Source organism: Vulpes lagopus, chromosome 11 (genome assembly GCF_018345385.1).
Source record: "Vulpes lagopus strain Blue_001 chromosome 11, ASM1834538v1, whole genome shotgun sequence".
NCBI lineage: Eukaryota > Metazoa > Chordata > Mammalia > Carnivora > Canidae > Vulpes > Vulpes lagopus.
In genome coordinates, this window is record NC_054834.1 from 11,353,159 (window position 1) to 11,380,288 (window position 27,130).

Genomic DNA, 27,130 nt, shown 5'->3' on the forward strand with positions numbered 1-27,130 from the left:
TGGGAAAGGAAAAGACTCACATCAACATCGTCGTCATTGGACACATAGATTCGGGCAAGTCTACCACTACTGGCCATCTGATCTGCAAATGTGGTGGGATCGACAAAAGAACTATCGAAAAATTTGAGAAGGAGGCGACTGAGATGGGAAAAGGCTCCTTCAAGTATGCCTGGGTCTTGGATAAACTGAAAGCTGAATGTGAACGTGGTATCACCATTGATATCTCCCTGTGGAAATTCGAGACCAGCAAGTATTATGTGACCATCATTGATGCCCCAGGACACAGAGACTTTATCAAAAACATGATTACAGGCACATCTCAAGCTGACTGTGCTGTCCTGATTGTTGCTGCTGGTGTTGGTGAATTTGAAGCAAGTATCTCCAAGAATGGGCAGACCCGTGAGCATGCCCTTCTGGCTTACGCACTGGGTGTAAAACAACTAATTGTTGGTGTTAACAAAATGGATTCCACTGAACCACCCTACAGCCAGAAGAGATACGAGGAAATCGTTAAGGAAGTCAGCACCTACATTAAGAAAATTGGCTACAACCCCGACACAGTAGCATTTGTGCCAATTTCTGGTTGGAATGGTGACAACATGCTGGAGCCAAGTGCTAACATGCCTTGGTTCAAGGGATGGAAAGTCACCCATAAAGGTGAGAATGCCAGCGGAACCACACTGCTTGAAGCCCTGGATTGCATTCTGCCACCAATCCGTCCAACTGATAAGCCCTTGCGCCTGCCTCTCCAAGACGTCTACAAAATTGGTGGTATTGGTACTGTCCCAGTGCGTCGAGTGGAGACTGGTGTTCTTAAGCCTGGCATGGTGGTCACCTTTGCTCCAGTCAATGTTACAACTGAAGTAAAGGCTGTTGAAATGCACCATGAAGCTTTAAGTGAGGCTCTTCCTGGGGACAATGTGGGCTTCAATGTCAAGAACGTATCTGTCAAAGATGTTCATCGTGGCAACGTGGCTGGTGACAGCAAAAATGACCCACCAATGGAAGCAGCTGGCTTCACAGCTCAGGTGATTATCCTGAACCATCCAGGCCAAATCAGTGCTGGATATGCACCTGTGCTGGATTGTCACACAGTTCACATTGCTTGCAAGTTTGCTGAGCTGAAGGAAAAGATCGTCATTCTAGAAAGAAGCTGGAAGATGGTCCCAAGTTCTTGAAATCTGGGGATGCTGCCATTGTTGATATGGTTCCTGGCAAACCTATGTGTGTTGAGAGCTTCTCTGACTATCCTCCTCTGGGCCGCTTTGCTGTTCGTGACATGAGACAGACGGTTGCTGTGGGTGTCATCAAAGCAGTGGACAAGAAAGCAGCTGGAGCTGGCAAAGTCACCAAGTCTGCCCAGAAAGCTCAGAAGGCTAAATGAATATTATCCCCAATACCTGCCACCCCAGTCTTAATCAGTGGTGGAAGAATGGTCTCAGAACTGTTTGTGTCAATTGGCCATTTAAGTTTAATAGTAAAAGACTGGTTAATGATAACAGTGCATCGTAAAACCTTCAGAAGGAAAGGAGAATGTTTTGCGGACCGTTTGTTTTTTTGTTTTTTTGTTTTTTTTTGTGCGTGTGTGGCAGTTTTAAGTTATTAGTTTTTAAAATCAGTACTTTTTAATGGAAACAACTTGACCAAAAATCTGTCACAGAATTTTGAGACCCATTAAAACAAAAGTTTAATTAGAAAAAAAATAAAAAATAAAAATATTAGTACTCTTTAACTCCCAGAAGTAAAGAAAAACCAAAAAGCTACAATCAACCATAATGGCAATAGTAGTTATCATAGAACAGGGGGTCTGCAAAATTTGCCCATGCCAGGCAAGTCCTAGTTTTGTAAATAAAGTTTTATTGAAACACAACCTTGACCATGCTTACAAATTTTCTGAATGTGCTTTGCACAACAGATACAGTGTTGGGTGGTTTCATCAGAGACTCACAAAGCCAAAAATGGCATTTGGCCCTCTAAAGAACACGGTTGTGACTTAGTACCCTAGAATGATCTACTCTGAGTGACATTTATTTTTAGTTTATGTTTCCCTATTTTGCAGTATGTTGTCAATGACCCTTTGTTACACATCCATCCTCCCCATACTAAACGTCTTACTCTAGATAAATTGCTGAATGTATCTTGATTCATTTCTCTGATTTGAAAATGGAAAATATAATTTTATTTACCTGAAAGAACTGTTGAGAGGAGAAACTTAAATAACACATAAAAATTCTTACAAGTGTTTGGAGCATGTCTTCTGCACTCTAAAAGCTTTATATTTGCTTACATGGGTTATTATGGCATTTTTTAACCCAATATGACAAAATGTGAAACAAAACTCATGATATTTTCTTTTTTATTTTAAATAATGGAAACAAATGAAAACAGACAAGTTATCCTTTCACACAATTCTAATAGAACACCTGCTGCTGTTCCTGGATTGCAGCCATGTCTATGCATTTCCTAATTGTGTATGACTGTTTTTGTTGTTGTTGTTGTTGTTTGTTTGTTTGTTTGTTGTTTTTTTGTTTTGTTTTTGTTTTTGTTGTTTTTATTTTTGTTTTTTGTTTTTTGTTTTTTTTTTTTTTTGCTACGATGTATGATGACAGATGTGAAGATTCCCCAACAGAGACCTTAGGACCAAAAGCCTAAATAAAATATTTGTTATCTGACCTTGTAGGAAAGAGTTGACAATATTTCCAGTGCAAAAAAAATAAGGGAATGAGTTTGGATTTACAACTAAAATTCAAGATATAATAAGAGAAAATATTGAGAAAGTTTACTCCATGAACATGAAAATAAAATTTGCATGGCAAAAGGCAGCATAAGATAAGGACACATAACAAACCATAAGGAAATATTTACAGCCTGTATAAAAGGTAATGGTGAACTATACCTAATAGTAAAATGCATTTTAAAAATGGAAGTAGACCATTTAGAATATCCTAAGAAAAATGGAAAGAAAACAACAAAATTCAGTTCATGACAAGAAATATATACATAGGTCTTAAACTTATAAAAAGTTGATGAACTTCACTTGGTATAACATAAAGCTCAATTAAATCTGAGATACCATATCTCACTTGCCATAAGCCAGGCAAGAATATAAGTTTCACAATACTCTCTGTTGGCAATGCCATGAAAGTAAACAGGCACTCATAAATATCTGGTCAGGATGCAAAATATACCATTTTGGGGGGCAATTGGGAAATATCTAACAAAAGTTTATATGCATTTACTTTTCAAGCTAGCCAAAACACTTTCAGAAATTTGCTCTGAAGGCAGAATTTTAACACTATGAAAATATATATGCACAAGGTATTCATTGGGTAACTACAAAATGTAAAATTACATAAGTGCATCCAAATATAGGAGATTGGTTGAATAAATGATGGATCATATGTGCTTAGAGATGGAGAGAGCTGGAAATGGCACTGCTGCCATTTTACAATAATATCCAACATAGCAGGAATGAAATATTAAACTTTGTTTGAGTCCATCATAGAATTGACATTGCAGGTTATGTGATAATACAAAAACTAGAGGCAGACAAGCAGTTGTAGTGAGGAACAGGAGGTGAGCATTTACTCATCTTTCACAGATCCTGTCAAACACATTCACCTGGTCACAGATTAAAGTTGAATTTGTTAATGAAATAATAAGAGCTCAGTAGACTAGTGGGAGAGGGTGAACCCTTAGGAACCATATAAAGAGTGTTTCCCAGTAGTTTTAAGCATCTTCTTTTGAATCCTCACAAAATTCTTGCAAGTACTATCAGGGACAATCCAGAGAGAGCTTCCCCCTTGATGCTGCAGAGGGGAACAACAAATATGGCTAAACTCCAACCAGCTGAATCTATCCCATCACCACTGCAGGAAAAAGAGACTTCATATCAGGGAGGGCACTAGTGGAATCCCACTGCAGTTGAGGGAAGGCAAAGGAGGCGACCACTTGGAGCTGTGCCTCACACATCTATGCTATATCCGAAAATAACAAGATTTCCAGTGCCTTAGGATGGGCATCAAACCACTGCCTGCAGTAGTTGGGTACCTCCTGCAGCTGGGAGAGGAGACAAAGATTGAAAATATTGCACTTCTTTGGGATCCCTGGGTAGCTGTGGTTTAGCACCTGCCTTAGGCCTGGACATGATCCTGGAGTCCTAGGATCGAGTCCCAAGTCAGGCTCCCTGCATGGAGCCTGCTTCTCCCTCTGCCTGTGTCTCTGCCTCTCTCTCTCTTTCTCTCTCTCTCTCTCTCTGTGTGTGTGTGTGTGTGTGTGTGTGTGTCTTATGAATAAATAAATAAAATCTTAAAAAAAAGAAAATATTCCACTTCTGGAAAACAGGCAGGATACTTGTGAAGGCCACATCCTTAAGAGTCAATTCCAAATCCACTGTATCAGCTTAAAATTGAGATTAAGAGAAATATCAAAGGATGTTTCCTTCCCTGGCCTTTCACTACCATTCTGGCAAACCTTGAATAAAAGTAATAGCAGAATAGATCAGAGAGAGTCCCAAGAGGCAGACTTCCTCTAGGGAGCAGAAGAAGACTCTCAAATAAATAATAAAATAAATAAAATAAAATAAAATAAAATAAAATAAAATAAAATAAAATAAAATAAAATAAAAAAGAGACAAAGTGGAACTGGAAGATTTTTGAATGTCTGAACTTTGACAACAGCAAATTTGAATCCTGATAACATTGCAACAATGAATTTCTAGTCCAGTCTAACTCCTCACTACTTAATCCAAGCCCAAATGATCCAAGGTCACTTTATCTTCTATCCTTACCTCTAGGCTGGCTTTGGAAGTGTGAATTTTCTCTAACTCTCCACCAATGAAAGCTTCCTGGGAAGGAATTCATACCAGTGTGAGCAATGGGGTGCTGACTTTCAGCGAATGAATGAATGTTGGAAGCTACAAAGCCTTTGGAGTGATATAAACCCAGGTTTGAATATCTGCTCAGCCACTTCACTGACACCACCATCCAGGAAAGTCACTAAATCTTGCTCATATGGTTTCTGGGGACTGAAGGAGGTTCCATACAGGACAGTTCTAGCACAGGGTCAACACGTCACACTGTCCTTTCCCATTACAACTAAACTGCCTTATGGAACCACCTCAGCTAACACAGGAACTCAGGGACTCTTGGAAAGTCACATCTTACATTGTCCTCTAAATAACAGTAAGATTTGCTGTATTTACAAACCTAAGAATTGTGAATAGGAAAAGAGTCCGGGGTAATAAAATAAAAGATTGTTTTCCTCCAAGAGTTTTCTTCATTCACAAAAGAGCATAGTAATGTCAGAGCACCTAAATCAAAAAGTACAGGAATTGTTAACATCCCCCCAAATTTGAGAACTTTCTTCAAACTACTGATCAAAATGTATCTTATTTCTGCATAAAGTTGTGGGATTATCATCTCATTATATACTGTAATAAGTCTTTTTTTCCAATTTTCATGATAGCCTTAACTTCATACACTCTTGCCAACTATAGTGAAAAATCTATATCTGAAAGAGAAAAATACCTTAAGGATACACCTATCCTTGGTGTGCTTGTTGGTTGCTTTTTAAGATTTTTAAAAATTTTTTCATGAGAGACACACATAGACAGGCAGAGACATAGGGAGAGGGAGAAGCAGGTTCCCTGTGGGGGTCCCAATGTGGGACTGGATCCTGGGAACCCAGCATCATGCCATGAACTGAAGGCTGATGCTCAACCACTAGGCCACCCAGGCGTCCCAGGATAGGTATGTTTGAAACAAAACCTAAAGGAAAAATGTGAAGGTGTTGCCCTCCAAAGGGAGATAACCTGGAATGATTATAACATGAATGTTTGGGTGAGGTTTTTTAGAAACCTGGTAATTTTTTACACCAAAAACATAATAAAAATAACAATGAACAATCTTTCCTTGCTTCTTTTTTTTAAAGATTTTATTTATTTATTCATGAGAGACACAGAGAGGGACAGAGACACAGGAAGAGGGAAAAGCAGGGTCCCTGTGGGGAGCCTGAAGCTGGACTCGGTCTCAGGACCCTGGGATCCTGACCTGAGCAAAAGGCAGATGCTCAACCTCTGAGCCACCCAGGTGACCCTCTTTTCTTTTTTCTAAAGCAAACTTCCTCCCCTGTTTTGCCTCTGAAGAACAAGGACTGCCACTGCCTCCCCAGTCCTCATTCATGCGGAATGAGGAGAAAATTCTCTTCATGGAGAAAATTCTGACCAGTCAGGGGCAATGCCAAATCCATGGATGTACAATTGTTTTTCACTTGAGTTTCTTGGTTGACTATACTCATTTATTGTCTGTTCACTGTTTTTATGCCAACTGTCAACTTGTTCAAGCATCTCTGATTTCTCTCCTTTGGCTTTCAAATAAAGATAGCAAGCTGAGATTCTCTAAGGATCAAGTCTCCTTCACCAGAACAGCAGACAGAAGCTTGCAGATAGGTTGCAAACTCTCAAGGGTTTCCCTGGAGATGGCCATTGTGCAGCAGTATTGATAAAAAATGGGAGAGACTTTGAAATAAATCCTGGATGGCTCATCCAAGATTACAAGCAATACTAGCCCAATTCCTGCTTGAACAAGGAATAAGAAAGACAATGGAGTTTTGTAAGTGATGATCCTCAATGTCATCAAGTTCGATGAATCCACCTGCTACGGAGGCTGCTGGGATCTCACAAGGTCATGCATGAAATCAGAAGGGACCTGTAAGAATACCTTCTCCATTACTAACCCCGAACTCTTTTCTCACTTGAGAAACCACGGCAGAGCCTTTCCTGCTCTCAATTACAGAATCATTAGCTGTTGGATCGGGAAGGGCCTTTGGACATACATAGCCCACGCCCACTCCGCAAATGGGGATGTAGGGAGCCAGGGATCTAAATGCCTTGTCCAAAGCTGGATATCCACAGAGGCAGGGCTCTACATTTCCAAAGCTCATGGAATAGCTTCCAAGAAGCTTCTGTTGAAAGAAATCAGAGAACTGGGTTTGTTTTCTAATTTCGGTTTTAATAAGGAATCTATTTTTCTACAAGAGTTAGAATTTCTTTTCATTCCAGGAAAATATTTTCATCAAGGAATTATTTTCTCATTTTTTTTCTTTGCCTGGTATATATTAGGGTTTCCAAATGGTAAAAGTGGCATACTGAAAAATGGAGATGTAGACCATTATTCACATTTCTGCAGTATGTTTCTGTTGGCATGATCATTTTTTTCAGTTACTAATGCATATCCTCTTTCTGAAATGCAATCCCACATTGCTGACATAACAGGCCTGGTGTTTGTGAGAACAAAAGGGCTTTTCCTTTGATGCATTTCTGAGCAATTTCACACACTTGAACACCTGGAAATCAAAATATCTTAAGTCTCTGAACACTTTCTTGGTAATTTAGAAAAGTCGTTGGTTGATCACTCCGTCCCTAGCACTTCTTTTTCTTCCTTTCCTTTCTTTGCTTCCTTTTCTTATTTTCATATTTTTCTCCTTCCTTTTCTTTCTTCTCTTTCTCCTCCTTTTTCTCCCCCTCTTTATCTCTCTCTCTTTCTTTTTATTTGCTCCCATTGTCCCCATTTTCTATCAGCACTTTTCTGTGTTTACTGCCCCCATCAAAACAGACACTTGGTTCAATTAATCTGAGGAAGACTTATATAATATCAGCTGCCATGAACCTTACTTTCAATGACCTCAAAGGATGAAATTGCCAGTGCAAGGTTTCTACCTTCTGGTCCTCCCATGAAGCTCCGGAGAACGTTGATGTTTTTGTAGACACTCTAACCAGTGTGATAACCTCTAACCGGGCTGGATCAAGATATTTACAGAAGGTACTAGGCTTATAGTAACTCCTCCTTGTAAGTAACTTTGTTCTTTTTTGATCCTGTAAATGAAGAATTGATAGATGTGTTTAAAAAAAAACAATGTAGGACCTTCTCAGCATATGGACAACAATTTTGCAGGTACTGGCCACTATATATGGTGATAAAAACACTTGAGCATAAAGTTTTTTTACTTCCCTGCTGCAAGAAGATTGAAAATCTACTTTTAGGAAATATACACACAACAGTACATATGCAGACTTGAATTTAAGATCTTTCTAGGACTGTGTCTGTGAACTATTTGTGTAAGCTCTTGGTTCAAGGTGGTTTTCTTTTAGATGGTCTGTTCAGTGAGAAACACTTTGATGAACTAGCTCTAGTATTAATAGTGCTCCTGTCTTGGCAAATTGTACTCCTTTTTCTAGTTACCTGCAAAACAGGTATGACTGCTTTAGAGCTCATCTTTAAGAGCAGTGCAAAAATTTAACTCTTACACTGAATGACTATGGAGCAGTGGATGACTATAGAACATAAATCAACATATTTTTATGAATCTAGCTTCTTAGTAGGTCAGCTGAGAGTAATCACAATTTGTGCTATTGTGAGTATTGTGATATTGCCTTGAGATGGACCAGTTTAATGGAATTTGTGAGCTCAGTGAACCATTTCAGACCTAGAATCCATTAAGAGAATCTGTCTGCATGGTTTACATCCTCATTTGTTCATTTATTGTCTCATTAAACAGTTATTGAAGACAGTTTCTATGCTGGACACTAGAAGGACATGGTTGCACAACATGTAGTCCCAACACTCATAAGCTTGTAGTCTAGTGGGTATGTATTCTAGATTGTGGCCTGATTGAGCCATGTTTTTTGGCCAGTGGCTGCCAGAGACACAGAATGTGGGATTCATGAGCTCTTTTGCTTTCTTAATTTATATAGTAAATACATATTTCTTATAAAATTTTTATATATGTTTAGTGAAAAATTTGATAAAGATGCCCCAAACCATTTGATTAAAGACAATAATACCTTAGCTAATATTTACTGAGAATCAAATACCTCTGTTTCTGTACATTATTTCAATCCTTAAGAATGTTGTAGAGGATTTTCTTAGTCCAATTTCACTGATGGAGAAATTGAGGCTTAGAGAGTTCAACTATTTGCCTAAATTCACATGGCTAGTTACTATGGCAAAGTTTGGGACTCAATAGATATTTGTTCCAAAGGGCATGGTTTATACCACTAAATGCTATTAGAAACAGTAAGCCATAACTTTATTCAAAATCTACACTCTTTTGTAGTCTGACCTTCTAAATAGACTATGTAGTTGAATGTTTAACTAGTAATAGCTCATAGTTTGTTTTACTCCTCATGCAGAAAATAATGATTCTGCTTCTAATCACAGCACCAAAATTGCCTCTCCTCCCTCCCAAGACATTAAGTAAGTCATGTTGAATATGTATTTATTAAATTCTAACAATATGATACTTAGGGTATTTCTAAAAAAAAAAAAAAAAAAAAAAAGGACTATCGAAGTTGGCAGAAGAACGGGAGGAGTTATGCAGGACTAGCTGCGTAACTCAGAGTAGCCTTCCCACTCATGCTGGACAACTGCAGAAAGACCAAAACAAATAGGATAGTTTGATGAGCAGAACAGGATTTTAAATCAATGCCCTGGAACTTGTGAGGGTAATTTCAAGTTCAAAGGAACAGTCTTTCAGAAGATATAAGTTAAGAGATCATCATTAATCTTTCACATTCCCTAACAACACATTCGACCTCCTATCAGTGAGGACTAAACTCTGGAAAGAACTTACCTTATAATCAAACCAGATATCCAACCTTCAATGTGTAGAAACAAAAAATTCCTATAAAATATTGAAATTTCATATAGTAAATATTCAAATATATTGCTTCTATTTTTGTCCTGTTAAAATCATAGAAGTAGTAAGTGTAAGTTACACTCTAGGAAAAGAACTGATATGATACATGAAAACCTTTTAAGAAAAAAGATTCAGATGTTTCAGGAAATGATGAGAATCGGTAAAATCAGACTGTCCAATACCTGTGAGTGAGATGGTAAATACAGACAGACCCAAACTGCCCAAGCAGAGAGGGATTAATTCATCCATTCTTCACTACATTCCTATCTAATGTGATTTTGCTTGAAATTCATCTTTATTTAATGTTAGCTGGCCTATTTATATATATTTATATAAATTTTGCTTGAAATTCATCTTTATTTAATGTTAGCTGGCCTATTTATATATATTTATATAAATTTTGCTTGAAATTCATCTTTATTTAATGTTAGCTGGCCTATTTATATATATTTATATAAATATTGAAAAATATGGGCAAATTTTATAAGGGGCAGAAAGGAATATTTCTGTAAAAGCTTTTCAGACAGTGCTACTGGTCTGGCTGGTACAACAAAGTGCTTGGTCCTGGCACGATTCTCAGGGTTACAGGTAAAATTTTTTAAAAATTCTTCAGTACGAGGTAGGGAGGGGAGGCAGACTAGGTGCTGGTACTGGCTCTGAATTCTAGGATTTGGTCCCAGTTTGGTCATCAGTAGCAGTGAGATGCTGGGAGAGGTGGTTGACTCTATCCCAGTCCTGGGGGTAGTTGATGACTAAGCTAGCTTGGAGGGTATTAACAGGGAGCTAAGTAGCTAGAGCAATGGTGGTCCCCCAAGGGGTCCATTAGCAATATCTGCTTTGAAAGATTTTTATGAAAATTTGTGTGTCTTATTTATTTGATTCCAAAAATAACCAGTGGAGAAAAATAAGACAAAATTGATGAACTTGCGATTTTGTTTATAGGGGATTTGTATAAGGTATCGACATATTTAACTGCACAAACATCTCTGAGAGTGTCATAAGCTGGGTTTGTTTTTTCCAAATTCAGTCTAGTAAATTTGCTCATCTGCATTAGCCTTAGGGATGAAATTTTGCCAGGATGAGGGACAATATTTCACTGGGCTGTTGCTACCTTATAGAATCTTTTCCAATAAACATTTTCAAAGTCTTTTCACAAGGTTGGTGAAACACTGGAAAAGTAGAAGAAATGATATATTTTTATGCCTTTAGTGGTTGTGATCATAGGTCCACATGAATTCATAATTGAAAAGCAACTTTCTGGTCTCCTTTTTTCCAACTGACTGCAATATAAATTCTAACAATCTAATTAAAAACTTGACAGATGTACCTCACAAGATTGAACAAAATACTTTTAAGGAGAGGGTGGTTCAGAGAAAAATGTGGACTACGGACTTTTGGGTCTATCGCTTTCTCTGTAAATATCCTTCAGCAAATAAATTTTGATTCACTGGTAATTGCTTTCTTAAAAATATGAAACTAACGGGATGAGCACTGGGTGTTTTTCTGTATGTTGGTAAATTAAACACCAATAAAAGTTAATTTAAAAAAAATATGAAACTAATACATGCTTCTTAGGGAAAAATTGGAAAAAAGAAAAAAACAAAGTATTGAAATTTGTAATGACACTTACTTTTTTCATTGGAGTTCGATTTGCTAACATATTGTATAACTCCCAGGGCTCATCCCGTCAAGTGCCTCCCTCAGTGTCCGTCATCCAGTCACCCCATCCCCCAGTCCATCTCCCCTTCCACTACCCCTTGTTTGTTTCCCAGAGTTAGAAATCTCTCATGTTCTGTAATCACACTTATTCTGTTAACATTTGCTATATTTCCATCCATTCATTCTGTCAATGCAATAACCATTTCAAGTGCATGTTGTGGATATCAATGAAATTAAATATGGAAATAGCTACTGCATAGGTTGGGACATGGTCATTTATTAAAAAAAAGTCAGTTCTACAACTTCTAATTATCACTCAGTGGAATTCTTTTAAAATCAGGAGTACAGAAAAATATATTAATTATGATCTCGTCTACAGGTCATTCTAGAACAATTGATCAGTTTTTGAAAAATAATTTCAATTTCTAAGACTCATTGTTACATATTTCTAAAAATTAGTAGAACGTAATAACAATTACTACATATATCCTTAGCATCAACATAAGTTGATCCCTCACTTTTCAGTGGAAACGTCTGAATGTAAACAACGGAGAATTTTTATATTGAATATATAAAATTACAGTAATATACATATCAGGTCAAATATTCACCTTCTTAAAAAAGATTTTAATTTTTGTTTATTTGAGGGATTTGAGAGAGTGAGCTCATGCATGAACTGGGGGGAGGGGCAGAGGGAGAAGCGGACTCCACTGAGCAGGAAGCCCAATGCACTGGGATCCATCTCAGGACCCTGGGATCATGAACTGAGCCAAAGGCAAATGCTTAACCAAATGAGCCACCTAGGTACCCTTCAAATACTCGCGTTTGGTATTTTATATCTTCACTGGAATATAGGAACAAATAAGAAATTATTTTTTTACGAATATCACTTGAGAAATACTTTTTTTGCCCTCCTATTTCAATAAAAATTTTATTCAGACTTCTCACATGTATCTAAAATGTATACGTTAGGCCATCTGGGTGGCTCAGTGGCTGAGCATCTTCCTGCAGCTCAGGTCATGATCCCAGGGTCCTGGGATGAGTCCCACATCAGGCTCCCCACAGAGAGCCTGCTTCTCCTTCTGCCTGTGTCTCTGCCTCCTTGTTTGCATCTCTCATGAATTAATAAGTAAAATTTTTAAAAAAATAAAATGTGTACTTTAGTGCAAATTTCTGAATCATCTTAAGCTCTGAGTGTTTGTTTGGTGACACCCTTATGATGATGTCACTAGATGTTTTACGGAAAAGATAGTTATCCACTTACAAAATAAGTCATTCTGTCATTCTATATATTTACAATATCAGCATAAAGTATAGAGACTTTAGCCCCAAGTAATATTTACCATCCTTATTAAAAGTCTTTATTGTCTTTTTACCAGTATTACCTCCATAACTAGCTTCAAATGAGTGTATTTCAGGTTGATATGTTATCCAAGGGTCATGGTTGCAAAATAGAATATTAGAAGGGCTTCTTTAGAAATGAGAAATTGCTCAAACTAAAACAGAAGGCAACCCTTATGAGGCATAATGTTGGGAACAAAAGCTTCATCTTATGCTCTGACATTTCGCATGTTTGATCCTGAATGTTTTCTGTTTATATAGCAGAGTGTGATTTGCAAATATATTCTGCCACTTTTCATGTCACCTTCAAGGTAGACCTCACTGAACTATCAAGCTCTGGGACAGAAAAAGAAACAAGCTCTAATGCACAACCTATTTCTCATCTATTTATGCCTCCGATTTCCAAAATCTACTTGAGAAGACCTAAAATAAAATACACAAGTACAGTTAGGCCTGGAGATACAAATGGAAGACCAAAAGCACTAAGGAAAGTAGAGGAAAAAAAGGCCCATGTATCTGGCTAGAAACATAGGGTAGAATGTTCAAAGATAGGAGAAAAACGTAGTGCAGTACAACCTTTTAGTAACTGCTAAAATGAAGCACACCAAGTTTTCAAATATGTTTTGTTTTTCCCACCATAAAATGAGAAAAAGACTTCAAAGCATGAGTCCTTTAGGAAGACTGTGAAGTGATACAGTGGGCATTGCCTTCCACATCCAATTTGTAAAATGGATGAAAAGGTCTTTAAGTAAATGCATTTCATTCTATTATTGCAACATTGCTATGGGCACCATGACTTTTAATGTCACTTATAGATGGTGACCTTCAGCAGACCTGGTCAGGCAGGTAACAGCCTAATGATCTAATGTGACAATAGGGAAGTTTGGAGGACCAGGCAACCAGCCATTGATCTTGTTAGTCCATCATGAAGGAAAACTGTAGAAGTTTGAAGCCAAACTTCGGACATGATCTGGACGGAAGTCAGTTTGAGGTAGAAATTACTGTTGAGAGCTTGGAATGCTCATAGATTGTGATGTTGGTGGGAAAAATATGACATTTGCTTTGGACAAGACAGGCAAAGCAGTTCCATGAACTGACCCCATGTTCCTAGGCTTTACTAGGTTTCCTTTGGTTTTCTGAACCCTGAAAAGTCATTGGATAAAATAAGACAAGTGATTCCCTATTACTTGGTGTGTGAAAGACATATTTTCAATGAGGATCAAACGAAGGAATGAATCTCGATGCTCGATTGACATAGATCCAATTGCTATCCCCAATACTTTATTCCCATTAGTAAAGGAAGTTCTGATCCCATCTGCAAGAAACTCTGACAATAACTTTTGACATATAATTTTATTCAGCATTTGAAATGAAAGAAAATTGAGTGGTACTACGACAAATTCAGCAGGCTTGTAGGGCAGGTTCAAATTTAAGGAGGGATGCTTAGACTCAAAATACAGTGTCTTCTCACTCAGGCTACAACTTCAAATGAAATTCCAATATAAAAAGTACTTTTAGTGAACATTTCCTAAAGCAGAACAAAAATCTGACCAGTGCATTACTTGATTAGGGTTCTATAAGAACATTTTTGAAAATAATCAGTAATTTTTTTAAAGAGGGGTTTTGGAAATATCGACATTTTGTTTCTAAATTTAAGGCATTGTAAATAATTTGGAGGTGAAGCAATACACTTTGCCTTATACAAAATCCTGCAGTGGTTCAGATGCAAGAATGAGATGTTCTATAAAATCAGAAATCAAGGTGAAGAATTCCAGTACTCAGAAAAGGGTATGGGATCCATATTTGTAACTAAAAGATCAACTCGATAGATTCCCATTCAAATGAGTCACTGTATATTGTGTCAAAATATTCCACGTTATGGTCGAGACTCTTTCACTTAATAGCTATGACTTTGGGCAAGTTGCATACTAGTACCTTTTTTTCCTGTGGAAACTAAGAAAATAAGTATGTCGTAAACCACTGTGGATGAAGGGCCATGACACACTAATTCTACAGCAATATTTCCTTCCTTTTACTATGTGCTGGGTGGTTCCAAACCACAAAATGTTTGTGTTTCTCTCAATATGTTTTTATTGTTATTCCATTTTTTTCCCAGATAAAAGTGCCAATGAAGACACTTCCCCCAAGCCCACAGTTTTTCTTCCTTCAATTTCTGAAATAAAAATCCATAAGGCTGGAACATATCTTTGTCTTCTCGAGGATTTTTTTCCTGAAATTATCAAGGTAGATTGGAAAGAAAAGAATGACAAAACAGTTCTGCAATCCCAGCAGGGAAACACTATGAAGACTAAGGACACATACATGAAATTCAGCTGGCTGACCGTGACTGGAGTGTCTATGGATAAAGAACACAAATGTATTGTCAACCACGAGAGTGATAGAGGAGGGATTAATCAAGAGATTCTTTTTCCTTCAATAAATGAAGGTATGTACATACAAATAGGAATATAACCTCCCAGGACCCTTTGTTTCAAAGAGAAAACCCTATTTTTTTCTGTCAAGTATTAATGAAAACAAGCAATTAGAAATTTTTATCTAATGTTGTTGCCTTTCATGGTGCATATATATTCTGCTCTTTCCCCGTAGATTTCAAATAGTATGGGCTTTGAGGGCACCTGGGAGTCTCAGTAAGTTGAACATCTGACACTCCATTCAGCTCAGGTGATGATCTCAGGGTCATGAGATGGATCCCTGTATCGGGATCCCCACTTAGCACAGAGTTATTTGAAATTCCTTCTCTGCCCCTTCCCACATATGCTCTCGCTCTTTCTCTCTCTCTTTCTCTCGAAATAAATAAATATATCTTTTTAAAAACAGTATGGGTTTTGGAACCTACAGAGAAAGAGAAAAGGACAAATTTACTTAGCCTTTGTCACCTCAGCTTTAGCATCCAAAATATTAATGTCACAGTGATGTTTTTTAAAGATTTTATTTATTTATTCATAGACACACAGAGAGAGAGAGAGAGACAGAGACAGAGACCCAGGCAGAGGGAGAAGCAGGCTCCATGTAGGGAGCTTGATGTGGGACTCGATCCCAGATCTCCAGGATCATGCCCTGGACTGAAGGCTAAACCCCTGAGCCACTCAGGCTGCCCCACAGTGATGTTTTTTACCATCATGTCTTGATTTAATGAAACAGTACATGTGAAAGCCCTTAGCAACTTCTCACATAGGAAACACACAAGGGAGTCCACTTTTGATAACTTTACTTGATCAGGAAATAAAAACAATTATACATATTTCAAGAACGCTCTATGTAGCAGTCAAAATACTTTTTACTTCAATCTTGCTCTACTCAAAGTATCACCCATAAACAATGAGTTATAGGAGACAAAATGCTGTTGATCTCATGGAGCCGAAACACAACTCAACCAGAAATAATAATTTGACTACTGAGGTTTTAGTATGGTCTTGAATTTTTCAGATTCAAATTAAAATATCAGCATAGGTGATATTAGGTGAAATTTAGTAAGTAAACACTGAATGAAGCAAAGGTATATTAACATTCTCCATCCAACACAATGAATGTATTTATTACCATTGGTAATACTGCTAAGCAAACTTTTATTGCAATTCTAGTGTGAGCCAGACTGGAAGTGATGCAGGATGAATTACTGTCCCAAGGAGGATCACTGCAGTCAAGTGAATATACTTTTCCTAATCAACCAGGGTCACTTGTGATTCAAGCATTTGTCCAAAATGCCTCATTGGGGCAGACACTGGTCATATTTAGATAGGGAGGGCAGATGGCCTCAATGTGCCCTGGCCCCGCTCTGATCCACTAACTCACTAGACTCAAAAGTCAAGTCCTGGCATTGACATCACAGACCAAGGCCCCAAAGGGACCATAAGTAGGAAGCACTTTAGTTTTTCCTTGTGGTTGATAAGCACTTTTTAAGCAGTGGAGAAGGAGCACATAATAAGATGTTTGAAGAGCTTTGCTATATACAAGTCTAAATTACTGAAGTAAGTCTTTGTGTTCTTGGAGCATTGGAAAAAAAAAAAACCCACAGACCCAAATGGCAACACTTAGCTTATGGCCCCAAGGCAATAAATCTAGACTTACTACCTAAACCAAATGCCATTTCAATGCCCCCCCCCCATAAGAGTAATCTTTAATCAGTCAAAATGGGAATTTCCTGGGCAGCCCCGGGAAGGTCCTTATTGACCCATTCCCTTCCCCTTGGGAGGGTGACTTTGCCTAAAACAATGAATTCTTTGCTAAATATTCCCTTTCCACCTCCTGCCTATTCTTAAAAACCTTTCCTCTCCCTATAGTTTTTGGAGTTCCCTCTGCTTGCTAAATGGAATGCTGTGTGATTCATAAATTGGTTGATTAACAGAGCCTTTAGACTGTAAACATTTACTTGGTTGATTTTTGTTAACAGATTTGGTGGCAAGGATGGAATCTGATGTTGACTCTGAAGGGCATTCAGAGGCAAAGCAAAACACAGAGGCGGAAACTGTGAGCCCTCTAAGTTCACGATCTTTCCCACCTGGTGCAAGCACTGTGGGTGAGTTCTCCCTGGTTCCAAGCTCTAATTTACTTTGTGTTCTGACTCCTAATCTAATTGGCTTTGCTTGACAGGCAGGTCAGCTTGGGCTGGCAGAGTGTTATGCCTGTGTTCAGTTACTAGCGTGTGTGCTCTAGGCCCCATTGCGCTGGATATTTGCACAGAGTCCAACTGAACAGGCGAAGAGCCAAGCACCTAGCTTTCAGACCAAGTTTCACAGATGGAAACTTCAGTAATATTCCAGAGAATTGCTGGTGCACACAGAGTCTTCTTGTGGCCAGAACTCAGTATCATCTCCTGCTGCTCATACACTAATGTTCATGTATAGTTAGTCTTCATCCATGTAGATAAAGGCCAAGCTGCTGCGAGACCTCAGGGCAATGATAACCTAGAAATATAATGCCCATAATGGGGGAACTTGCAAATTAAATCAGATCGTTAAGATGTGCACTCAAAAGCAAGAGTTATCCAATTAAATAGAATCCTCCAAAATGTTTAATATTTCAAAGTTATTTGATTGACTCATTGCAAAAGGCTAATGAAAAATTAAAGGTGGAAGAAGTACCTAAAACAGAACATTAATAGACTGATCCAACTACTCCTGATCCCCTCTGGGCTCCTTTGTGGGTTCATTCTAGTCTGAATTGATTTTCCACTCTGAACAGACTACACAGCCACAAACAGCAGTCTGCTATTTCACAGCCTTACAGACACCCCCATATCTACCTTCATAGGAGAGCCACCAAATGAGCCCCCTCCACAGTTGATGAAATGGGGTGGTTCCTGGCAAATTGCTATGTACTTTTTTCTCTTAAATAGTCAAGAGGAAATTCGGGTAAATTCCAGCACCTGCACAAAGGATCCTAGAAAAACTAGCAGAAGGCAGGGAAGAGTAGCAGCTCTTAACAGAAGTAGCTCCTTCCAAATCTCTGTCCACAGTGCCTGGTCCAGAGAGGAAAGTAACATTTCTCATTGTCCCATTCTTTCCAAATCCAGGCTCTTGCTATCCATCCTTTCTCTCACAGTGAGAGCTATTGCCTTCTTGCTTGTGTCATCCTGTGTAACTGCTCTTAACTTTCTGCCTGCTTGGGACGTGTGGCTTGTTGGTTCCTTCCTCGGCTCTCACTGTGAGTGACTCTGAGTACAGGGAGGGTAGTATCCTTTGCACCTACTTGAGGACCCTCATAATGCACAAAGGGTGTTATTCCACATGTCAGAAATCTGTAAAATTAAAACTATGCAACCAGAGGGAAGGAAGCTTGATTAGCTGGATCAACCTATGATATCATTTCATGTGAATAAGACCCTGATTAATTGAGGGCAACTGGGCTGACAAATCTTAACAGAAGTAGAAATGCTTCTCTTGAAGGAGTTCAAAGTACTTCTGTTCCTTGACCCTTCCTCCTTATTCCCCTATTTATGGAAAAGGGCTTATAAATGATTGGCTTTAGGAAAGCAAAGATAAACTTGGGCCTGTTTGTAGTCATATTTGGTGCTTTACTGAAAGATTGTTTTATGAAGAAGTACACATTTCCAGAAATTATGATCTTCGGCATAAATTCGGCAATCTAAAGAATGCAGATTAACAAACGGTTCACAACTGCTTGATGACTAGCTTGCTTTAAATATGAAGGTTTCTACGGGTTAAGAATTCTAGTGTATGTGATGCAGACTGCTGAAAATAAAAAGAGAAGCACTTGGAAAGCAAAGAAAGTAAGAGATGTGTTTTTAGAAAGAAGAAGCATGAGGAATGGAAATATATTTTGTGGGGGGAAAAGAGGGATTTTGTCCTAAAGGGCGGCTGGTTATCCAAAGAGGGTAAACTCAGGACAAAACATGAGTGTAAAAGAGAAAGTTGTAGATGTTTGCAAAAAGGGGACGTTTGGAAAGGAATGTTATGTGTGGGCAGGACTGACTGACGTTGGAATGAAGAATTTTCAAATCAAAAGTTGATGAGCATTAGAATTTGCATTTTCTCCTGCCAAAAGGATGAATGCTTTTGTAGGGGGTTCTTAGTTTACTTTCTTTGGAGTTTTGGTCTGCTTAAGTCTCTTTGACTTGGAGCATTCCAATGGGTTTGTTAAACTAGTTGAATCATTTGGCATGTCAAATTACAATGGGACGCATTGTCAAAAATTAGCTCACACTAAGTTTTCTAGATATTGTATTTGTAAGATTGGGGTACATGTACATAAAGTCCATTCTGGTTCTACAAAAAAATGGCCCCTCGTTGCCAGACGTTGGCTGTCCTGATGTCCTTGTAATATGGCATCTGTCTGCTTCTGAATCAGAGAAATGAAGGTGGATAAAAAATGAGAGTATATTAGACAAAGAGTCAGGTCTAATGGAAAACCAGAGCAGTCACTTGGTTCTTTGGGCTCCATGGCAAACCTCATTTCTCCTAAGTTTTGTTTTTTCATTACTTTACCCACAATGGGCATTTTAAATGACTCAAATTTTGAAAGGATGTCACTGGGAAGACTTATATAATAGTACAAAATGGTTTACAATCAGTGTCTAATGTGTCAGGTCCTTAATTCTGGGAAAATTATCTTTGCCTCCAGAGGCTTCATAACTTCTCTCTCTGGACCCGTTGAATACTTGCAGCTGGACTTCATTCCATTGCCGCTTAGTATGGGATTGTCATATGCACTTGTAATTATGTATTTATTTTTCTGCCAAGAGGCTGATGACCTCACTATGGAAACGCACACTTATAAATGGGCTTTCCCTTGGGGGGGGCACCTTCTGTGATCTCCCGTGATCAAGGCTCCTCCTTCGTTGGGCAAATCACAGGAACATTTAGGAAAACCCTGCCACCACCTTGGAATTGTCTCAGTGTACAAATTTCTGCTGATCCTTTGTGTTCCTGCTAGTCTTACCACTACTCTAAGTCTCCAAAATCTGATTCTCAAAACTGTCAATAAAAGGTTAAACTGGAACCCTTCTTCGATCACAAAAAGGATCCTGTGGGTCACAGTTTACAGCCTGCTGATTAGGTATTTTTGACAAAATGTCAGGGGAAGGTAATCCTCGACTATCCCAGTAAAAGAGGGACCTTAACAAGTGAAACAGCTGTAATACTAAAGGTGGAGCCTTGTATGCAGCACATAGCTACAAATGTCTGCATCTATCAACTGGTTCTGCCCAGATACAGGAGACTTCTTTCACCTAAACAGGGGTTTAGGTGAAACTAACTAAATATGAACTCCTTTCTCCCTCCTTTCTTATCCTTTACTCTGGCAATGACCTGTATATCCTATGTCATTGACAAAGGGTAACCTCTGTAATTTAGTGCAAACTTGTATTTCAGGCTAGCAGAGAATCTTACTCTGCTCCTACATTTTCTCATTGTAAATAAGATATCTCATTGGTTGACTCTCCTAAATTTAAATCCCTAGTTATTTGGGACTACCAAGAAGCTACCAGGATGTATTCCTTTGGTAGGGCCCTACTTCCCTAGTGTGGGATAAACGTAAATGAAGTCTGATCAAGGCCTCCTCCTTCATTCTTGAAATTGTTGCAGAATCCCTCCTAAAGTAATGGCTGCCCAACACAAATCCTTGTAAGATTGTGGTACGTGTAGATAAAGTCCATTCCAATTCTACAAAAAATGGCCCCCGATTGCCAGACGTTGGCTGTCCTGATGTCCTTGTAAAATGGCACCAGTCTGCTTCTGACAGAGAAATGAAGGTGGATAAACAATGGGAGTGTATTAAACAGAGTTAGGTCTAAAGGAAAACCAAGGCAGCCACCAGAAAATACTTTCTGTCCAAAGTAATTCTTGAAGGTAAGATAACCCTCGATTATATCTTCGCTGAGCAAGGCTGAATCTGTGCTGTAGGCCACACCACTTGCTACCAGATGAACACTACTGGGGAAGGTAAAACTCAGTAACTCTTTCAGCAGGGTCTTTCCTACTTATTTGATTCTAATTGCTTTGAATATTGCGGACAATGACATCAGAAAGCACTCCAAACATGGGGAATTATCCTGTTTATAGTCATCATAATAATCTGCCTGGTGCATTTTGTTCCCTCAAAAACTTTACATGCCTGTTCTAAGCCAGAAACCTATAAACAAATGATCTTTATAAAACTGGAACATCACCAAAGAATAAAAAAAATGTCCAACTTAAATATTATAGAGCTGAAGTGGTAACCCTTGAATATTACAAGGATTGAGCATAAAGGTCAAGACCCATGAATATCACCCAGAGGAACAACACAAACTGAGAACTTCAGCACTGTTGCTGAGAGCAGTATTAATATCTTCAATTTTGATCCCATCTCTGAGTCAAGCTGAGATCAGATCAAAAGGGAAGGTTGTTGTAAAGGAAACCACAGGCTCACAATGTACTCATTTAGCTTGAGGCCATGAATCAGTAAACCAAGTCTTCATAGCTACCGCACTGCAGTTACAGTACCCAGAACTGTAACCTTTAGCCAGTGGACATGGATATTTCCTGGTCAGCACTAGGATGTTTACTGATTGACCCCCCTCTGCTCCCCTTGGGATAGCGACCCTGCCTAAAACAGTGTATTCTTTGCTAATAATTTCTTTTTCACTCTCTATCTTGAAAAACCTCTTTCCTATAGCCCTTAGGAGTTGCCTCCTACTTGCTGGATAGGATGATGCCCGATTCATGAATAGGTTGCTAAATACAGCCAAGTAGATCTTTAATATATGCTCAGTTGAATTTCTGTTGTTCCATGGATTCTTAGTTTGTCCAATGATCAATTTAGGATTAAATATTTTCGTTTACTTTTACCTGAACTGCGATGCAGAGCAACAGAAATTATGACAGTGAAAGTACTTTCTGTTGAAAACATGACATGGATGAATTTATCCTATATTCATACTACTCATTTTTATCCTTTCTTAAAATCAACTAAAATCAAATTATGCAAAGAGCCTTAATGTTTATTTCTACATTTAATAGAGAGGATATCTTCCAAGGTCTTCTCATAACAACAAACAAATGAGGGCATTTCTTTTTTGTTTTGTTTTGTTTTTGTTTTTTTGTTTTTGTTTTTGTTTTTTTGTTTTTTTGTTTTTTTAAATGAGGGCATTTCTGCTAAGGAATTCTACAACACATTTTCCGTGCTAAACCATGGAAGCTTTTTAAAAAATATAAAACACTTACATATATGTTTATACATGAAAGCACTGAACAGTGAATGATCTGAAGAGAGATAAAACTCATCTTGTCCACATTTTCAACAAACCTTGATTAAGAAAGGGCCCCTAGCACACAAATACAAGTTTTATTATGAAAGTTGTTTGTTTCCTGTCTTCATATCATTCAATGCATGATTATGGTAAGAGATATTTATTTACCTTTTTTGAAGTTTTGATTTTACTTCCAGTTAGCTAACCTATAGTTTTATATTAGTTTCAGGGACAAATATGATGAATAAAATCACTATATGAATAAGAGACCTTGAAGGCATTGTAAAGTCAGCCCTTTAGGATATTTTATCATTTAATATAATTATCCTAACATTGTCCTTTCTGATATTTAACCAAAAGTCTATATCTCACACCCATTTCTTCAAGAGCACACCAACATAAGATTGTCTGGAGTGCATAAAATTGCATGCCAGAACCATGTCTGTGTGGACAAGGACACATTGAGCAGAAAAAGGATAAACCAAAAGAAATTTGCAACTTTCTCTTCCTGCATCCAATGGTCAACTATCATTAATGGTTTTCGTGTTTGTATGTAAATTAGGTGGTTTTTTTTTTTTTGGTTTTCATTTGTTTTTCTATACTGTAGATAACTACAACTCTCACCTCAGATTTATGTATTCAGACAATTATCAGTGTCATGTGGCCTTTCATTCTATCCTGGCAAACTTGTGCAATGAAATGCTGAACTTTTAGGGTTGCATGGTAGCTTACTCGGTTAAGTGCCTGGCATTGGCTCAAATCATGATTCCAAAGTGCAGGTTTGATTTGAGAGTTGGGCTCCTTAATTAGCTAGTGTTGGCTTCTTGCTCTCCCTCTGCCCATTCCCACTCGTCATGCTCTTTGTCTCTCTCTCTCTCTCTCAAATAAATAACAAAATCTTAAAAAAAATAAAAAAGAAATGCTGAGCTTCTGTAATAAAATAGTCATTTGCAAAGACTAATTCAATTATTTGGAAGAGATAGTATCTGAGAGTCCAAAATGGTGGAGTTATGTTTGATTTCTATGGGCTGTTTTACAAGATGCTTTCCACATGCTCTAGCTCATCAAACCCCCACAATCATCCTTTCAGTGCTGGCTCTGACAATCATCACTGGTATGTTATTCAGCAAGGGATATAAACTCTCTAAATCTTGTTTCCTTCTGGGTAACATGGAATTCTCCAAATTCAGCTCTTATCAATGTAATGGGGAGATGAGATGAGATAATGCCTATAAACTTCCACATAGTGCCTGGCACAATAACAATCAAACAGTAGGTTTTGGCCTTCTCTAGTATTGTTGTCAGGTCCTCCAACACCATCAGTCCCGAAAATCATGTGCAGGAGCTGAGGATACTGGGGCATGCATGATTTGAAAGACAGGGCTGCTTCTTACCTTAGATAGGAAATTTACCTAAACCAGACTCCTTCCAACATGTAAGGTGCTGCTGTGGATTTTAGAGTTGGACAGATCTATTTGGGAGCAACCCTTCATGTGAGTAGTGGGTGCAGAGGACTGGACAGCAGTTACCGTTTCTCATTATTTTTCTAATCAATAATATTTATAAAGCAAATACCATGGAGTACCTATTGTGCTACAAGCTATGAGCACAGAAGGAAAACGAGATAATGTTAGGCATTACCCTCCAGTTCCAAGACTAAAAAAATGCATCAATCACAAACTGCAACATCTTTATGTGCAGAAATATAATATGTGAATTGATCTACTAAATTATGTAAAACCAAATAAACAATTTCTAGAATTGGGATGCTCATATTTGTATAGCTCTTCCTCTCTGCTGACAAATTCTATCATCTATCTATCTATCTATCTATCTATTCTATCTATCTATCTATCTATCTATCTATCATCTAATCACAACACAGAGGAAAGTTAAACAATGGATATGAACAATGAATAATACTAGTCCTCATTTCTTTTAGAACTCGTTGCTCTTAACTCCACAGAAGCTTCCCTGGATGATGAATATGGTAAGTTTTTGGCTATGTTTGCCTTTATGTTATGCTGTAGAATTTTTCCTTCTTGATCAACTTAACCCTTGAACTCCCCTGGCTTCAGGGAGAAACCTCAGAATGGCTGGATCTTGCAAAATAGACTGAGTGATATTTATGTCAATCCAGCGTCTCTCAGGTCATCTTCACACAGTAACTGCTGGCTGGGGTATGAGAGGACCATGAATTAGGGGTGCAGTGATGTGCCCTGAATTCTTTCAGCAATGAATTTCTTTCATTTTTGTGACTGGTATTTCACTGTCTGAGGAAATCATGATATCATGTTGTTTCTATATTTTTTTAGCCTTATTCTTGCTGGTAGTAAAGAACATTAACAGACACTGAGAGGTTCTTGTACAGAAGACATTGTGCTGCACTGTGAGTGCATTTTGTTTATAGCTCTTATTCTCACTGTGATGGATTATATTCCCATTTTACACATGAGGGCAATGAGCTACAATGAATTCAGTCTCCATGCCACACAGCGAGAGCTGAGGCTGAAACCGACACCATTAGATTCAAGATAAATCAAGTTCACATACTTACTAAGGTTTTGTTCTTCCTCTAAGTCCCAAAGCCAAGGTCCTGAGACAGGTGCACACATGGGGAGGAGGTGTCAGTGTAGGGCTTCCAGTGCCACAGACTAAACTTAGACTCCAGCCTTTTAATTATCCAGTGCATGAGTATGGGTAAACTATTTACAATTTTGGAGCCCAACAAAATCAACACAAATAACACCTAACTCACTTATTGAAGATACAACATGGAATATGTGTCATGTCTAGCTTAGGTATCCTTTTTAGCTGCTACATCATAATTTCTAGCTCCTGGCTCCATCTCCCCACATATAAAGAAAAGGAAATGATGAGGAGCATGGGTTCCAGCCCTGCTGATCAATCTTCCAAGGCCAATATCGGGGGACTTCCGGACTCTAACCATCACCAACATCATCATCATCTTCAGCAGCAGCATCCAACTTTTAATTGGCTTAATCATTTTGAAGTCTTGGCTATTTATTATATGTGGAGATGCAGAATTGCAGAGAAACCGAGAAAGTGTTCTTCAATTCTGTGCTGCTCGGATTGAAATCTGGAGTCTAGTATTCACTAGTTGTATGAAATCAGGCAAATGGCTTCTCTCTCTGTACTTACATTATTTGTAAACTGGGAATGAAAATAATCATCTCAGAGGTTATTGTAAAATTAAGTAAGATTTAAGCTTTGCATGCAAGGTTCTCAGAATAAATGACATTCAGTTTGTACTTAATGTATATTGTTTCTTATGCTTGCCTAGATTCAGGATGTGATGAATGTGCTAAAAGCCATTTATCACCAATGTATTTTTTCCCACAGAATTCACTCATTATAAGCACAACCTTACTTTTTAATACTTTGGAATGTACTATGTTAATTTCATAGGTTTTTGACTGACTTGACCTAAAAAACTGGGTTCTGAGGTGTCTCAGGTGGTGGTGGTGGTGATGGTGATGTAGGTATTTACTACCCGGCTGTGCTGGTGTGAGGTGTCACTTCAAGCTAGGTTATCAGAAATATATAAAGTCACCACTCCCCAATGACTAAATCTTGGCCTTTCAAAAAAACTGTGGAAGTAATAAATCATTTCTTTTAGACCCCCTGCAGCTGCAGCTCATGAACACCTCTGCCTACTATACCTACCTTCTCCTCCTCCTGAAGAGTCTGACGTACTCCATCATCATCACCATCTATCTGCTTGGGAGACCAGCGCTCGATGGTAATGGGAAGAGTTCCTAACACACGGTGCCACCAGGATCCAATTTTGTCCTTGGCTGCTGTTCCAAAGTGTCTGCTGAGGACTAGTGGGGTTTTCTTTCTGAGATTGAGTTATTTCATTTCACGTGTGTCTTCTCTATAGTGTCATTATGCAGAATGGATTTATAAACCACTGGGCAAACAGAAACTTTCACTCTGCAGCAAGAACAAATTCAGCCATGACTCAGAGTTGGGGACAGGGAGCCATCCCCAGGGGCTTCAGCACTGCTCTCTCCTCAATGCTCACCAGCTCCTCAGCCACTCAGTACCATGCCTCTGAGTACAGCTAGCATGCAGCTTTCAGCTGTATCCTTGAACTCTTCTTTATCCAGATGATTCCCTGGAAGCACACATCCTTGCTACCTGAATTTCATACTGTTTATCATAGTAAACACAATAAAAGCAATCAAAATTCTACTTTGGCCTATGTCTGCTTTTATTTGGTGCTATCTAATTGAGAGTCAAATGTAAGAGGCAGCATGACAGCTGAGCCTTCAAATACAGTGTTGGTTGTAATATTGGTCAATTCCATATCCCTAATTCTTGCCCTGAGGTGGTCTAATGATGCCTCATTGAGGTACTGGCCCAAACTGGAGAGCCACAGCTAGTGAAGAAGATACCCAGGTTATTTCCCCTCTATGATCAGTTGATTCAGAGTCATTTGGTTTAAGACATTTGGGTGGTGACAGTAAAACATGTCACATGGCTGGCGGGTGTGCTCAGCCCTATAGCAGTGTTTTATGGACAATAAGTTTCCTGATCTCATAAGAACTCATGAGACCCAGACTAGCACTGAAAGGAAATGGTGGTAGAGGGGTGAAATGCTTGGATTTTGAATCCCAAGTGCCTGTGTTTAAATCTTGGTCCTAAAGTTATTTCATTTCTGTGACATAATTTTCTCATGCATTAAATGAAGATATAGTG

General features: G+C 38.4%; 1 gene segment (V, D, J or C); it reads left to right on the plus strand.

The window, feature by feature from the left end:
• The window catches only part of LOC121471739, a 52,429-nt gene extending 25,812 nt beyond the window's left edge, over positions 1-26,617 (plus strand). The window contains 5 exon segments of the C gene segment in view: positions 10,224-10,284; positions 14,813-15,142; positions 17,108-17,233; positions 24,348-24,395; positions 26,046-26,617. Coding sequence covers positions 10,224-10,284; positions 14,813-15,142; positions 17,108-17,233; positions 24,348-24,395; positions 26,046-26,188 — 708 coding nt within the window.
• The last annotated feature ends 513 nt before the right edge of the window (positions 26,618-27,130 follow it).